At 48.8% G+C, this 17,455-nt stretch overlaps 2 protein-coding genes across 2 annotated transcripts; both read left to right on the top strand.

Moving 5' to 3' along the window:
* Positions 1–436: 436 nt before the first annotated feature.
* LOC120395407 (olfactory receptor 51G2-like) lies at positions 437–1,420 on the top strand. The gene has a single exon (XM_039519770.1). It carries the CDS (start codon positions 470–472, stop codon positions 1,403–1,405), a length of 936 nt encoding a protein of 311 aa, XP_039375704.1. The 5' UTR covers positions 437–469; the 3' UTR covers positions 1,406–1,420.
* A 13,754-nt stretch (positions 1,421–15,174) lies between these two features.
* On the top strand, positions 15,175–16,143 carry LOC120395409 (olfactory receptor 51G2-like). Its single transcript, XM_039519772.1, has one exon. The coding sequence runs from the start codon at positions 15,208–15,210 to the stop codon at positions 16,141–16,143; it is 936 nt and encodes a 311-aa protein (XP_039375706.1). The 5' UTR covers positions 15,175–15,207.
* The last annotated feature ends 1,312 nt before the right edge of the window (positions 16,144–17,455 follow it).

Here is a 17,455-nt window from a genome sequence, read left to right as displayed (position 1 = left end):
GAACAGCCAAGCTCCATCCTCTTTGGAACCCCCCAAATACTCCAGATGTAGCCTCACCAGTGCTGAATAGAGGGGAATAATCACTTCCCTCGATCAGCTGGCAATGTTCCTACTAATGCAGCCCAATATGCCTATCTCTAACTAGCGGGTGTCAGGGGGAAACTTTGAGAGCAGGTTATCTCATAGCTGCCTATTGCAGGAGTCCTTCCACCTTCCTCTGAAGCATGTGAAACTGGCCACTGGATACTGGGCTAGACGGACTGCAGGTCTGATCCATTCTGGGAATGTCTATCTTGCTACTGGTGGTGTAAATCCAAAACATTGTTTTTCTTGATTTTTCTTTAGCTCCTGAGAGTTTCCAGACTTGTACTGAGAGCAGAAAGATATCTCATTAAATAACATCTACTTTCCTGTTCTTTTTCCTTTCAGGAAGGAAAGTTCAAAACTCCTTGGATCTGCTCATTACATTATGTCAGCTGTCAATGACACCAAATTCAACTCTGCAGTGTTCCTTCTCACTGGGATACCTGGGCAGGAAGACGTCCATCTCTGGATCTCTATCCCCTTCTGCTTAATGTATGTTATTTCAATAGTAGGAAATTCAGTCATTCTGTTCATTATAAAAACAGATCCAAGCCTTCATGAGCCCATGTACATTTTCCTTTCCATGTTGGGTGTCACAGACCTTGGCTTATTGATAGCCACCATGCCGACGATACTGGGCATATTCTTGTTTAACTCTAGAGAGATCAGCTCTGATGCCTGTTTTGCCCAGTTGTTCTTTATCCAGTCATTTCAATGCATTGAATCCTCCGTGCTCTTGTTGATGGCCTTTGACCGCTTCATTGCGATCCGTGACCCTCTGAGATATTCTTCCATCTTAACCCTACCGAGAATAGCCAAGATGGGACTGGTGTGTGTGCTAAGAGGGGTGGCCGTAATGCTCCCACTCCCCCTTCTCCTGAAAAGGTTCAGATATTGTCGAGTGAATGTCCTCTCCCATTCCTACTGCATGGACCAAGAGGTCATGATGATGGCTTTTTCGGATATCAGAGTCTACAACATCTATGGCTTGTTTATTACAGTCATAACGGTGGTGTTGGACTCGCTGCTCATTTTTCTCTCATATGTGATGATTCTCAAAACAGTGCTGAGCATCGCGTCCCACACAGAGTTCATCAGGGCCCTGAACACCTGTGTCTCCCACCTCTGTGCCGTCCTCCTCTTCTACACGCCAGAGTTCAGCCTGACTTTGATACACAGATACTGGAATGGCTCTTTTCCCTTGCTTCAGATTGTCCTGGGCTACGTCTACCTTCTGGTTCCTCCTCTGATGAACCCAATCGTGTACAGTGTGAAAAGCAAACACCTTCGTTCGAGGATAATCAAGGTGTTCGTGAAGTGAAGGGTCAGTTTAGCACCCCGCCCCAGTGCTGGTGACATAGGAAACAAGAAACACAGGACCTGGTGACTTATTCCATCCTGGGCCCTTATATCTGTGATACATGAGCTACTGATCTCCACTCTGTACAGACATGTTCAGATGGGGTCTAAGGCCTAATGCAATGGTATAGGGGTTGTTTCCACCCACTGTAGAGGGAGGACAGGGCACTGGGGGAAGGAGACCAAGGCAGGCGGCAGTATTTACTAAGTGACTGTGTTTGTGGAGATCCAGGAGACCGGTAGTATGTTGGCCCATAAATAACTGTATCAGTGGTTGCTCCAGACTCAGAATCCCTGACAATACTCTCCATAAAGAGAAGGGACCTGCATGTTGTTTCTCATTACACCTGGCCTGTCACTGTCCCGTCTGTGGTTAAACATCCTTGGGCCATGAAAAAAGCTGCAGAGCTGTTTTGTGGTCACAGTGCTCGCCGTTCCTGAGCGCTCTGGGTGCTGCATGATCCATGGGGGCTGCACCAGCTGTGGACAGGGGCTATTCTAGGGACATAGACACCCACCCTTCCCCCACTCCCTCAGCCAGGTGCTTGCAACTGAATTATACCAGAGACCTCATTAATGCAGGAGCCACAAGGGAAGCCATTCCCATACCCCACCAACCACCACCACCACCGCTTGTGTCTCTGCACACAGCACACCTGCAGAGCCCACTCCACAAGAAAGTGCAGCAGAGCTGGCTGTGTGAGTGAGTGAGGGTCTGGCACACAGGAGTCCTGGGAAGAGACTCAGGCCTATATTCCCCTCCCCTGCATTTCTGCTGCCTCAGTAATGCAAAGGGTTGGAAAAGGGCCTCAGCTCCCCAACAGAGTCACAGCAATCTCCTGTCACAATCCAGCCCATTCAGTGTAGCGTGACCACTTTCTCAAAAGGAAAAAGCAACGCACATGCAAGAGCCCTCAATGGCCTCACCTTGGCCCTCTTCCTCCCACTGAACTCCCACCTCCTGCTCCTCTCTTCCCCAAAGCCCCACCCACTGGCCAGGGTGGATGTCAGAGCCAGGCTGTGGTAAAAGAAGCCCAGGAAGCAAGTGCCACTCTGGGGAACCCCAGACCCTCCACCTGCTCTGGTCAGGGGACCCCAGCCTCTGGGGAAAAAGGAGCAGGGTCGGGGCCTCATAGCGAGGGCCGGATAAAGTCCGCCAACAGTGAAAAGTGGGCTCTGCCCATGAACAGGAGTGGATCGGCACCACAGGGCATTTGGACAAATGCTTTTCCGGAGTGTTTCAGCCCACACTGAGACTTGAATGCCCATTTCAGGAAGTGTGGTCAACCTTAATTCAGTGGCCATTAGAGATTGCGTGTTGGGGACTGTCGCCTTTATGGTAGGAGAGATTAGAGGGGTCAGTGAACCGTTGATACAGAGTGTGACCCTGTAAGATTCCTGTGACATTTGGAGCTGACAGAAGCTTTGTAGAGCCAGCTAGTGGGAGAGAGGAAGGTGGTCCTGGGGAATAGTTAGTGCTTTGGGAAATCCCAGGTTACTGGTTTCTTAAGGGCCTGGGACAAGGGCCTAGTAGGACAGGGCAGGGCTCCCTTCACTCCATGTGAAACAGGAGGAACCTTAGGAGGGCAGGCAGCCCTCGCTCAGCCCAGGGGAGAGGGACTGAGATATCATGGGTACCAGCTGGGGAGAAGCCAGTGAGGCTGCAGCAAGCCTGGAACAAGGCTGACCCCAGCAAGCAGGAGGGTGGGGGGCTCCTGAGTAAAGGAGGAGGATGGGGCTGGAGGGTAGGAGAGCCTGTGTTTTGTAGAAGACTGAATTAATGTGACCCCACAGAAGTATCCCAGGCTGAGAGTAAGTCATGGCAAGGACCTTAGAGGGAAGGGCAGGGAGCCTGCTACCTCTGGCCCCAAGGGGCACTCTGGGGTGGCCCCTGTCCACAGGATCTTGGCCAGAGTGGGCTGCACTCTTGCAACCCAGCCCCCAGGCTGCTCTAAACTCCACTGAGATAGCGGAAGAACAGGCCAGAGGATCAAACCCCTGTAACAGGCTCCTGGACCTCCTCACTCTCTACAGCTCAGGTGGGAGCTCTGCTGGCAGAGCAGAGAACTAAGGCAGGCCTGTCACCAGTCAGATGGCTGGAACGCTGGTCCTGTGGCATGGCACTGCTCTGTGACTCAGGACAACAGGGTTGATTGCCTTGCTGTGTGAGACTGTGGGAAAGCCACTGGCTGTCTCTGAGCCTCTGCACAGGTGGATAATAGCCATCTATATTAATGAGCATGTATTCTGCAGATTCCTGTGCAATAGAAAGCTGGGGAGATGGGAAATTGGCTGTTGTCTCCTGTTTGTCCTTGAGTAGCTTAGGTAAAGCACTCGGGTAGCTCAGTTGGTTTTTGGCACCAACTGCTGTCATGTTGGATGATAGCAGGGCCTTGAGCAGCTTGTTTTGTCACCAGAAGAGCACTGTGGAAAGCCCAACCGAGCTGAATGGATAGGGGGTTCAGTGATTCCACCGGCTTCCACACTGCACCCCAGGGGGGACAACCCATCACAGAGATTTTAGAACAAACTGATAAACTAAACATTAAAAGGCACCAGGACCAGATGACATTCACCCAATAGTTCCGAAGGAACTCAAATATCAAATTTCAGAACTACTAACTGTGGTATATGTTAGGCTTTGTACAGGGTGAATGGTAGATAATATTGAAGGGTTTGCTTGTGTTCATTTTGGATAAAATGTGGTTTGCAGGGTGCTTATGCATAGGGAAGCATGCTGTGGCTCACCACTCTAGGAACATTCTAGAGAAGGCCAGGGGGAGGGGGGTGAGCTCAGCATGTGGAATGCAGAACTATGACCATGTGATAAACAAATCCATTTATGGAAACGTTAAATCTGACTGGTTAGAGGTTCATGTTATGTAACTTGTTATGTAACTTGTTATGTAAGTGCCATGTGATATAAAATAGCAAGGGGAGGGGCTCTTTGCTGGAGGGACTCTGCCTAATTTTTTGTACCAGGGGCTTCCTTTTGTACACACTGAATAAAGCCTTGTTGAATTGAATTGAATCGCATGGAATTGAATTGCATCACATCGACGTCCCTTGATTCTGCCTAGCATCTGACTCATTGGGAACCACAAAATTCCAACAATATCATGCTGATTTTTTTTTAAAAGGCTACAGATGTGATCCAAGCAATTATAGGCTAGTCATCCTAACTTTAGTATCAGGCAAATTGGTTTAAACTATAGTAAAGAACAGAATTATCAGACACCCACATGAACATCATTTGCTGTGGAACAGTCAACGTGTCTTTTGCTAAGGGAAACCATGCCTCACCAACCTATCAGAATTCTTTCAGCAGACTAGCAAACGGGTGCAAGGGTGATCTAGAACAGGTGATATAGTGTACTGGGACTTTTGAGAAAAACTTTGACAAGCTCCCTCAACAAAGGCTCTTAAGAAAAGTAAGCAGTCATGGGAAAAGAAGGAAGGGTCTCTCCTGGATAAGTAACCAGTTAAAAGTTAGGAAACAAAGATTAGGAGTAAATGGTCAGTTTTTAGAATGGAGGGATGTAAATTGTGGGGTCGTCCTGGGCTCTGGAGTGGGGCCAAGGCCGTTCCACATATTCATAAATGAACTAGAAAAAGGAGAAAGCAATGAGATGGCAAAATTTGCAGATGAGATTAAATTATTCAATATATTTAAGTGCAAAGCAGACCATGAAGAGTTACAAAGGGATCTCACATAACGTGGGGATTGGGCAATAACATGGCAGATGAAATTCAGTGTTTTTAAACGCAAAAAAATAACACATGTTGGAAAAACCTAATCTCAACTGTAGAGGCAAAATGATGGTGCCAAATTAGCCATTGCCACTCAAAAAAGAGATCTTGGAGTCCTTTTGGATAGTTCTCTAAACATATCCACTCAGTGTGCAGCATCAGTCAAAAAAGCAAACAGAGTGCTGGGAACATAGGTGGTCAATATAAGAGGCCAATACAGGCTGAGCCTCCCCTGATGCTGCTGTCACCATTACCCAGCAGTTGCAAGGTTCTCACAGGGAAATTTTTATTGTGTCATGCAGGTTCCAGGGTAGCTGAGGAGGCAGTATGGGCTACTCAGCTTCTTCAGTAATCTCGCTGCGCTCCATGGAGATTGTGAAACCAGGAAACTGAATAACACACGTGACAGGTTGTCACCCCCGGGGTGCAGTCTGGGAGCTGTGGGAACCCCTGTGCCTCTGAACCCTCCAGTTGGGCTGCCCAATGTTACACTGCTTTGTTGGTGACACAGTCAGTCCCTTCAAGCCCTGTTATCACCCAACACGACAGCAGGTGGCACCGCACGCCCAACTGAGCCTCCTGAGCGCTTTACCTAAGCCACTCCAAGACAGGCAGGAGACAACAGCCAATTTCCCGGCTATCCAGCCTTGCACCCTTGCTGGAGTATAAACCCAAAATTATACCACCTTGCACTGCACAGGAGTCTGTACAGAATAAGCTCATTAATACAGGTCACTTTCCCCTTGATGTGGGAAATATATGCAACAGCTTTTGTACACAGAGCTGAGATTTCTTCCAGACACTTTATTCAAAACACACTGGTAAAGATAAAGCATAAAACAGGTTTATTAATTTTAAAAAAGATGGATTTGAAGTGATTAAAAGTGATAGAAATCCGATCAAAGCAGATTACCTAGCAAATAAACAAAAACACGAACTAAGGTTAACATGCTAGATAGACTGGATATGAATTATCAATTTCTCAACCTGACTGATGATACAAGCTGTCCACCAAGTTTCCATATGCAGGCTAGAAATCCCTTTAGCATGGGACTAGGATTTCCCCCAGTTCAGTCTTTGTTTGAAACCACTATGGCTTATTGTTAAAGGCAGCCTAGTCAGCAAGCTGTAAATTGGCCATTCAGCAATCTCAGCTTTACCAAGGCAGGAGGGGAGGGGGTTTGGGTGCCACAGAAAGGGCAGCTTGACCCTGCATCCTTCCTGATAAGAATAGTGTTGAAGTTGCTGATACATTTTAGAAGAGCAGGATGTGCCCCAGGAATATCTCTTGGGGTCTTAAGGCTGCAGGCTCTGAAAAAACACACCTGGTTAATCAATAATCAGAAGGAACTTCTTGCTTGATCATTGAAATGCTCACTTAAGAAGGTTCCTTTAAGGGACATGTCATTCTATTACTAATGTATAAAATAATGGGACTTGTTTGGGGACTCTTCGGGACTGGTCTCTCCCTCTGGATGCATCTTCTGTTCCCCAATGGCAGACAGGCTGCCACTGTGTCATTTGAAAGCCACACTCAGCTTTGGTAATTATCAAGGGTTGGGAGTGTTTTACTGACCTGTTATGGACGTATGAAAGTGCTTGAGACTAAGTAAAGTTTAGTTTTAAGTGAAAGCACTCTTCTGTTGTCCTGTTTGTGCCAGCCATCTATCGGTCGGACGGCCGTGTCTCCCCTGATTTATTTCCTGACATCTCCTCTCACAGAGTAAAAGCTACCAAGAGCTTTGGGTTGAAAGAACCCCGGGTAACAAGTGATGCCAATAGATGATGTCACTCCCCACATTATATAGGAGAAAAATACAGGTACCAATAAGGAGGTTAGTGTCATGTGGTCTGGGTTCCATGTCCTTGAAAGCCCGGCTGAGTCATAGCACGCATTATCCATAGACGGTCCCAAGCATTCTCAGGAAGGCTCACCAGATGGGGTATAACCTTCGCCTAAAGACTGTTGTTTCCCCCAGCGTCCCATTACCTGGAATAGGCCCTTCTCATCCGGCTGTCTGGAGTGTAAGAATTTTTCCTAGTGGGTGTCACCCAGGTTGGAGGTTGGACTAGATGACCTCCTGAGGTCCCTTCTAACGCTGATATTCTATCATATTCTTGAGGTGTAACTAGATTTGAAATACAGATACATAATCAATATTAATAACTTCAGATGCCAAAATGATACAGGCATACAAATAGGATCAACATAGTCTGCAAACCATAATTTTTCCATAGAAACCTCATAAGACCTTTTATGTACAAGATGCATATAACTGTGTCATAATCATATCATAAGCATACCACTATGATTCTTATCAGGGACAGTTTCACAGCCACCTCCTCAGCTACCCTGGAACCTGCAATGGGAATATAAAAAGCTGAGCTTCTTTGGGAAGAGACAAGCTTTTGCTGTGGGGCGACTTGAGGTCTCAGGAGAGTAGGCTTAGCAAGGCTACGGCCACCTCAGGAATCCTCCAACATCTGGGCTGGAGGCAGGGCCGGCTCTAGGTTTTTTGCCATGCGAAGCAAAAAAAATTGGCTGCCCCACCCCAGCCCTGGGCTTTCCGCCCCACCCCACCCGCACCCCCTGCCGCTCCAGCCCTGGGTTCCCCCACAAGTGTGACCTCCTCGTTCACCACAGCAATCCCTGTTTACGCTTGCAGTGAGGATCAAACCGTTTCTCCTATTTTTATTTCACTTTAGTATAAATCTCAACACCCCCCTTGCCCGCCCCCCGCAACCCCATCTTTAGTGCTCCAAATGCACATGGAAGGCACAGGGACTAACCCTCAAACCTTGTACCCGGAAAGGGCTGGGGATCTAGTAAAGAGGGTTCAGGCAGCAAAGCAGGTGTGGGGGCGCTTGGGGGCTCTACACGGGCAGAGAAGCGGGGTGTGATGTACTCGCGGAGGAGGGTGGAGGAGAAGAGGGGATATCAGGAGGGTTGCGGGAGAAGAGGTGCAGGGGAAGGGGGAGGTGTGGGAGGAGAGGACTGCGGAAGAGTACAAGGGGAAGGGTGCAGCGAAGGAGCAATGGAGGGAGGTACAAGAGGAGGGGCTGCGAGCGGGATGGGGGGTGCAAGGGCTGAGAGGGGCAGGCGCTGACAGCTGCTTCCCCAGCCCCGTGCAGGCAGAGCCGGGAGGACAGACACTGACCCCCACTTGCCCGAGCCGCGGGGGTCCCCTGGCGGGGCAGTATCCCCCGCTGCCCCGCTCGGAGCTGGGCTCTGCCTCTCCCCACCCAGGGCAGGCAGCATGGGGCTGAGGCGGGGGAGGTCCGTGGGGGGCTGGGTCCGGGGGCAGGAGGGGCTGGCGGCAGTTCCCTGGCAGCTCGGGCTGCCCAGCCACTCGCCCTGGCAGCGCGCGAGCCAGGATCCACGCCCCCTGCCCAGCCCGGCAGCGCCCTGCAGAGCCCACTTGGGCGGGGAAACGCCGCGCCACCCTGGGGAGACTCAGCGCAGCAGCGGTGGTGGCAGCAGGGCCCCTTCTCCCTCCCTGCATCCCAGGTCTTGCTTTCCTCCCTCCCCAGCTCCTCACACACTCCGGGAGCCTCTCTCGCTGCCGCAGCCCGGGCTCGGCTCCAGGGGACGATGCTCTGGCTCTCCAGTGGCAGGGCTCTGGCCAGGGCCGGCTCCTGGCTTTTTGCAGCCCGAAGCCAAAAAAAAAAGGCGGTGGTGGAGTGCCACCCCTGGGAAAATGCCGCCCCAAGCACATGCTTGGAGCGCTGGTGCCTAGAGCCAGCCGTGGCTGGAGGGGCTCATTGTTCCCACCATGGGGTCTGTGGAAGCTCTGGGTTTCTCCAGGAGTAGGGGGTGGGCGGATGTCAACACTCTGACTGTGGGGGTGGGGCAGAAGGAGTGGGGCCGGGGGTTTCCACCCCCTGCTTATGTTGGAAATCATAAGGAAAGTGACAGACGATAAGACAGATAATATCATGATGCCTCTATATAAATCCGTGGTATACCCTCACCTTGATTAGTTTTTGTAGTTTTCTTCATCCCATTTCAAAAAATATATACTAGAATTTGAAAAAGTACAGAGAAGGGTGAGAAAAATGTTTAGGGCTATGGAACAGCTTCCATATAAGGAGACATTAAAACGCCTGAAACATTTCAGCTTGGGGGATAAAATAGAGGTCTATAAAATCATGGGTGTTACGGAGAAAGTGAATCAGGAAGTGTTATTTACCCCTTCATAAGAACCAGGGGTCACCCCAGGAAGTTAGTCGGCAGCAGGTTTAAAAGAAAATAAGGGACTTTTTACACAAAGTACAGTCAGCTGTGGAACCCATTGCCAGGGAATGTTCTGAAAGCCAAAAGACTAACTGGTCCAATACTGAACTAGATAAGTTTCATACAAAATAGATAATTTTTCCCTGAAAGCTCTGCTGCCATGGTATTTCCCAGCTGTAGCTCCTTGGATCCACAACAGAAAAGGGAAGCTTTTCATCTGCTGCTTCCACACAACATAAATGAAGTTCGCACTGACTCTGTTTGTGGCTGGGGTGTGCCCATCAGCTACTCTAACCAGCCTTCCCATCTCTGTGCAGCCCCGCCACCCTGTACAAGGCCCCTTCAGCAGATCCCGTGGGCAGTGGCTACTGTGACAGGCCCTGGTAGCACTTTTCTGATGAACCTGTGCTGGCCGGGAGCTGGAGAGGGTTCTAGAGCAGTTGTGAAGGAACAGAGACTGTGGGTGGGGGGCCTAGCTACCAGTGGATCACTGAGATCTGTGCCTAACTTTGGGAATCCCTAGATCCTGGGTCCTGTCTTTCATTCCTCAGGGAGAAGGGAAGGGACCACGACTCCTGCAACGATCTGGTGGAAATTTTCATGCGGAGTTTTGTGAAATCTACCTTTCCTGGCCTGCACCATGGGTTTGTATTGTAGGAAGGGGTCTGCCGGAGAGAAATCTGGTCCTATAGTATTATTGTTATTATTATTATTATTATTATTATTATTACTGGCTTTATTTCAGCAAGGTCAAAGCTGTGACAGCAGCATCGTTACCACTCACCACCCACAAAGAAACCATGTGACTAATCGGAACCATACCAACAGTGATGACAAGCCTGGATTGCAGGAATAGAGACTGCAGCCCAGTTGTGCAGCCTCACTGCACATCCCCTGTGATTTGGCCTCCTGCAATTTGCCATTGGCTGTGATGGGGTTAAAGCTGGTAAACACGAAGCCAAGCAGCTGAGGTTCCCTGATGGCCAAGTGGCCCCCAAGGGAATGTGCAGACATGCTTCATAAAGACAGTTCCCTCCCTGTCTGAACAGATACTGCCTGCTGCCTGTGCAACCTCAGCACTGACTTCTTGTCCTTTTAGGTGAAGACGTCTGGTGACAGTGGCTCCCCTTCTATCAGGAATTGGGTACGTTGGGAGGTTTCACTATCTTTAAAATGCAAAGTGATGTGTAAAAGCTGTGAGCCGTTTCCATTGGCAGATGTTCTGTGCAGCGGCAGAGGACTCAGCTGGGCTGTCGGAGTGACACAGTGACAGGGCTGGAGGGCAGGCAGCACTGGGTAGCTTGGGAACCCCTCCCCTACATATGCCCATGCTCCACGGTGGGTTATTCAAGCTACACAGAAATGTGACATTCAAAGCAAGCTCCAAGTGTTAAAACCCCGATGCCGTGAGTCAGGATTTCTAACGGGGTCCCATTTCTCGAGGTACCATGTGTTCTTTGCCCGATCCTACCAGGAGATGAGTGAGAGGAGACCCCACGGAATATCTCTGACTAGTTCCCAATCGCTTCAGGTTTATTTGCTCCTGGAAATTAAACCAGCAAATACATTTTCAAACAATTTATTTTTTGGCTCGATTGTGAAAGCAGGAATTCAGAGCTGTGTTGCTCTGTGGTAACAAGTCCTATATGGCATATTTCTGTTCCCTGACTGGCTGAGGCTCCAAAACTTCTGCCCTATAGATACCCCTGAGAGTTAGAGGACGACCTGCATATCTGCTCCCTCTCTGGTCTCTGAGTGCCAGATGTCAGACCTCGTAACCTTCCCTCTCCTGGGGTGGAATCATGATCCTCCCACTCTCAGACTGGGTCCTGGGCTACAACACACTGTGGGGGGATTGTGCTTATCCAGCAGGTCCCAGTGGGTTTCACACCTGTGGTTCCTCCCTTTGTGAGCATGTGACTAATGCTGATATGAGTGATCAACCAGCCTTCTTGAGCTAAAATACTCTGAACAGTAAGAATAAAATATAACATGGGAGAATAAGACGGTTTTCCAAGAACAGTCTGTACATGTCTCTGACCCCAAGTCCTCCCTCTGTGATGCAGACACAGGCAGGCCCAGGGCCTTCAGATTTCCCCAGCGGTGTCCGTTCTTGCACTCTAAAGAGCTTCTCAGCAAAAGCTGCCAAAGCTCTGGACAGGCTCCCAGCCCATGCAAAACAAGCTGTGTGATGTGGCTGGAGCCCAGAAATAGGCTCTTCCCAGCTTGTAGCTCCGGTGTTGTCTCTCAACCTACCTGAAGTACTGACTGAGCGATTCCTTTTCTTTATCTCTGCCTTCCAATCCTGTTTGTTTTCCAGCAGCCTGCTATTAAATTGAGAAGAACCATATTAGTTACATCCAATTAGGCCTTAACATAAACATCCCAAAAGTTAACACAATATAGTTAAACAGCAAACATCCCAACAACTGGGTTTAACAGACACATTCATTATGGCAGCTCAGCGCCATGTCTGTCCCAATACCATTCCTGGATGCTACAGATTTTATGAATACAGGACAGAGACAGTCAGAGAGAGAGAGAGAGAGTAATAGACTACTTTACTGTGGGAAACGACGTTCCATTTCCATGAATATTCATGCATTTGACTTTGAAATCCACTTCTGCAAACCATCATCCTGGCTGAATAACAGCTCCTGGGGTTACTATGTACTAGAGACTGAGAGCTCAGGGAATGTGTATTTTCCACATAAGGTGCCCCTTTACACCTCGCCCCTCCATTTCCGCCCAGGCTAGGAGGTAAAACTCTGCAGATTAACTTCTGAATTCTGGGGCTGCACTGACCAGGGAGGGCTACTTTTGGGGTGTTGGACTCTTGGGACTTTGGGGGATTTTTGGGTTGCTGGACTGAAGACCCTGAGGGGAAAAGGACATTGCCAAACTTACTTGGGGGTGGGTCTTTGCTCATGGTTTGTGTTATGAATATATCTCATATATCTGGATTTCAGTAAGGCGTTTGATACGGTACCGCATGAAGAATTACTGGTTAAATTGGAAAAGATGGGGATCGAAGTGAAAATCCAGAGGTGGATAAGGAGCTGGTTAAAGGGAGACTGCAGAGGGTAGTATTGAAGGGGAACTGTCCGGTTGGAGGGTTACCAGTGGAGTTCCTCAAGGCTCGGTTTTGGGTCCGATTTTATTCAATCTATTTATTACTGACCTGGGAACCAAGAGTAGGAGTGGGCTGATAAAGTTTGCGGATGACACCAAGTTGGGGGGTATTGTCAATTCGGAAGAGGATCGGGATATTCTCCAGGGAGATTTAGATGACCTTGTAAACTGGAGTATTAGTAACAGGATGAAATTCAATAGTGAGAAGTGTAAGGTTATGCATTTAGGGATGTCTAACAAGAACTTTAGTTACAAGCTGGGGACGCACCAGTTGGAAGTAACGGAGGAGGAGAAGGACCTAGGAGTCCTGGTTGATCGCAAGATGACTATGAGTAGGCAATGTGATGTGGCCATTAAAAAAGCTAATGCGGTCTTGGGTTGCATTAGGCGAGGTATTTCTAGTAGGGATAAGGAGGTGCTAGTCCCGTTATATAAGGCGCTGGTGAGACCTCATTTGGAGTATTGTGTGCAGTTTTGGTCTCCCATGTTTAAGAAGGATGAATTCAAACTAGAACAGGTACAAAGAAGGGCCACTAGAATGATCCGAGGAATGGAAGGCCTTTCGTATGAAAGGAGACTTGAGGAGCTCGGTTTGTTTTCCTTAACCAAAAGAAGGATGAGAGGAGATATGATTACACTCTTTAAATATATCAGAGGGATAAATACCAGGGAAGGAGAAGAATTATTTCAGCTCAGTGCTAATGTGGACACGAGGACGAACGGATATAAACTGTCAGTCAGGAAATTCAGGCTTGAAATTAGACGAAGGTTTCTAACCATCAGGGGAGTGCAATACTGGAACAGTCTACCGAGGAAACAGTGGGGCGAAGGACCTCCATGACTTTAAGATTAAGCTAGATAAGTTTATGGAGGGGATGGTATGATAGGATAACGGGCTTAGTCAATAGGTCAATTATGTGCCTGGTATGATATAACCTTTTCCAGAGGGTTTGGCTGGAGAGTCTTGCCCGCATGCTCGGGGTTCAGCTGACCGCCATATTTGGGGTCGGGAAGGAATTTTCCTCCAGGGAAGATTGGCTATGGCCCTGGAGGTTTTTCGCCTTCCTCCGAAGCATGGGGCAGGGTTCACTTGCTAAGGAGTGGGTGGATCGGCTTATGTGGCCTGCATCTTGCAGGAGGTCAGACTAGATGATCATAATGGTCCCTTCTGATCTTGAATTCTATGATTCTATGATTCTATGATTCTATGAATCTTGTTTCCCCAATATAATGCCACATTGTTTCCTTCCTTTATTAAAAGGATTTTGCTATACTCAGACTCCGTGCTTGCAAGAGGGAAGTGTTGCCTCTTAGAGGCACCAGGTCACTGGGTGGGGACTCGAGACGGTTTTGCATTGCATTATTGAAATGGAACCCCTAGATACTGAACTCAGCCCTGGTTGCTGCCAACTCAGACACTCCGGATACAGGCTACAGACTGACAGAACAGAACCTGAGGCGAACCAGTCAGCTATTAACCCAGGGACAGAGGAGCTCCTAGACTTTTGTTTGCTGACAGTGACTGAATGAGGTGGAGACACTGTGATCTTTTCAGTTTCTGAAGAAATCTCGATGAGAGACGCTACATTTTAAGCCCACACTAATCTGAGAAATCATCTCTGAGAGAAGATCAGAGGGGAAAGAATGGGTTGACATGTGTGTGCTAAAGTACAGATGTGTTAATGTTATGCCAAAACTTTTCATTGTAATACAAATTTTACACATCAAACTTTGATGACATGCCTGTATATTGAAAACCAGCAGCAGAGTTGGTGGAATCTACAGGAAGGAGCAGTGGAAACTTTACTGCTTAATGGCTTTTGCTTTAGAAAGTATTTCAGAAATACTCCATATGCTATTTGGAAATGTTTTATGCTATGAACTCCTTGTTGAGTGAATCATAGAATCACAGAAGATTAGGGTTGGGAAACCTCAGGAGGTCATCTAGTCCAATGCCCTGCTCAAAGCAGGACCAACAGCAACTAAATCATCCCACCAGGACCTTTACAAGCTGGGCCTTATAAACCTCTATGGATGGAGATTCTACCACCTCCCTAGGTAACCCATCCCAGTGCTTCACCAGCCTCCTAGTGAAGTAGTGTCTCCTAATATCTAACCTAGACTTCCCCCACTGCAAACTGAGACCTTTGTTCCTTGTTCTGTCATCTACCAACACTGAGAACAGCCGAGCTCCATCCTCTTTGGATACCCCCAAATACTCCAGATGTAGCCTCACCAGTGCTGAATAGAGGGGAATAATCACTTCCCTCGATCAGCTGGCAATGTTCCTACTAATGCAGCCCAATATGCCTATCTCTAACTAGCGGGTGTCAGGGGGAAACTTTGAGAACAGGTTATCTCATAGCTGCCTATTGCAGGAGTCCTTCCACCTTCCTCTGAAGCATGTGAAACTGGCCACTGGATACTGGGCTAGACGGACTGCAGGTCTGATCCAGTCTGGGAATGTCTATCTTGCTACCGGTGGTGTAAATCCAAAACATTGTTTTTCTTGATTTTTCTTTAGCTTCTGAGAGTTTCCAGACTTGTACTGAGAGCAGAAAGGTATCTCATTATATAACATCTACTTTCCTGTTCTTTTTCCTTTCAGGAAGGAAAGTTCAAAACTCCTTGGATCTGCTCATTACATTATGTCAGCTGTCAATGACACCAAATTCAACTCTGCAGTGTTCCTTCTCACTGGGATACCTGGGCAGGAAGACGTCCATCTCTGGATCTCTATCCCCTTCTGCTTAGTGTATGTTATTTCAATAGTAGGAAATTCAGTCATTCTGTTCATTATAAAAACAGATCCAAGCCTTCATGAGCCCATGTACATTTTCCTTTCCATGTTAGGCGTCATAGACCTTGGCTTATTGATAGCCACCATGCCAACGATACTGGGCATATTCTTGTTTAACTCTAGAGAGATCAGCTCTGATGCCTGTTTTGCCCAGTTGTTCTTTATCCAGTCATTTCAATGCACTGAATCCGCCGTGCTCTTGTTGATGGCCTTTGACCGCTTCATTGCGATCCGTGACCCGCTGAGATATTCTTCCATCTTAACCCTACCGAGAATAGCCAAGATGGGACTGGTGTGTGTGCTAAGAGGGGTGGCCGTAATGCTCCCACTGCCCCTTCTCCTGAAACGGTTCAGATATTGTCGAGTGAATGTCCTCTCCCATTCCTACTGCATGGACCAAGAGGTCATGATGATGGCTTGTTCGGATATCAGAGTCTACAGCATCTATGGCTTGTTTATTACAATCATAACGGTGGTGTTGGACTCGCTGCTCATTTTTCTCTCATATGTGATGATCCTCAAAACAGTGCTGAGCATCGTGTCCCACACAGAGTTCCTCAGGGCCCTGAACACCTGCATCTCCCACCTCTGTGCCGTCCTGCTCTTCTACACGCCAGAGTTCAGCCTTACTTTGATACACAGATACTGGAATGGCTCTTCTCCCTTGCTTCCGATTGTTCTGGGCTACGTCCCCATTCTGGTTCCTCCTCTGATGAACCCAATCGTGTACAGTGTGAAAAGCAAACACCTTCGTTCGAGGATAATCAGGGTGTTCGTGAAGTGAAGGGTCAGTTTAGCACCCCGCCCCAGTGCTGGTGACATAGGAAACAAGAAACACAGGACCTGGTGACTTATTCCATCCTGGACCCTTATATCTGTGATACATGAGCTACTGATCTCCACTCTGTACAGACATGTTCAGATGGGGTCTAAGACCTAATGCAATGGTATAGGGGTTGTTTCCACCCACTGTAGAGGGAGGACAGGGCACTGGGGGAAGGAGACCAAGGCAGGCAGCAGTATTTACTAAGTGACTGTGTTTGTGGAGAGCCAGGGGACCGGTAGTATGTTGGCCCATAAATAACCGTATCAGTGGTTGCTCCAGACTCAGAATCCCTGACAATACTCTCCGTAAAGAGAAGGGACCTGCATGTTGTTTCTCATTACACCTGGCCTGTCACTGTCCCGTCTGTGGTTAAACATCCTTGGGCCATGAAAAAAGCTGCAGAGATGTTTTGTGGTCACAGTGCTCACCGTTCCTGAGCGCTCTGGGTGCTGCGTGATCCATGGGGGCTGCACCAGCTGTGGACAGGGGCTATTCAAGGGACATAGACACCCACCCTTCCCCCACTCCCTCAGCCAGGTGCTTGCAACTGAATTATACCAGAGACCTCATTAATGCAGGAGCCACAAGGGAAGCCATTCCCATACCTGCCCAACCACCACCACCACCGCTGGTGTCTCTGCACACAGCACACCTGCAGAGCCCACTCCACAAGAAAGTGCAGCAGAGCTGGCTGTGTGAGTGAGTGACGGTCTGGCACACAGGAGTCCTGGGAAGAGACTCAGGCCTATATTCCCCTCCCCTGCATTTCTGCTGCCTCAGCAATGCAAAGGGTTGGAAAAGGGCCTCAGCTCCCCAACAGAGGCACAGCAACCTCCTGTCGCAGTCCAGCCCATTCAGTGTAGCGTGACCACTTTCTCAAAAGGAAAAAGCAACACACATGCACGAGCCCTCAATGGCCTCACCTTGGCCTTCTTCCTCCCCCTGAACTCCCACCTCCTGCTCCTCTCTTCCCCAAAGCCCCACCCACTGGCCAGGGCAGATGTCAGAGCCAGGCTGTGGTAAAAGAAGCCCAGGGAGCAAGTGCCACTCTGGGGAACCCCAGACCCTCCATCTACCCTGGTCAGGGGACCCAGCCTCTGGGGAAAAAGGAGCAGGGTCAGGGCCTCATAGCGAGGGCCGGATAAAGTCTGCCAACAGTGAAAAGTGGGCTCTGCCCATGAACAGGAGTGGATCGGCACCACAGGACATTTGGACAAATGCTTTTCCGGAGTGTTTCAGCCCACACTGAGACTTGAATGCTGTATTTTGG

The sequence above is a fragment of the Mauremys reevesii genome, linkage group 1 (genome assembly GCF_016161935.1).
Source record: "Mauremys reevesii isolate NIE-2019 linkage group 1, ASM1616193v1, whole genome shotgun sequence".
Classification (NCBI taxonomy): Eukaryota; Metazoa; Chordata; order Testudines; family Geoemydidae; genus Mauremys; species Mauremys reevesii.
The sequence above is the reverse complement of the archived record's forward strand: the minus strand, read 5'-3'. Positions and strand labels throughout refer to the sequence as shown.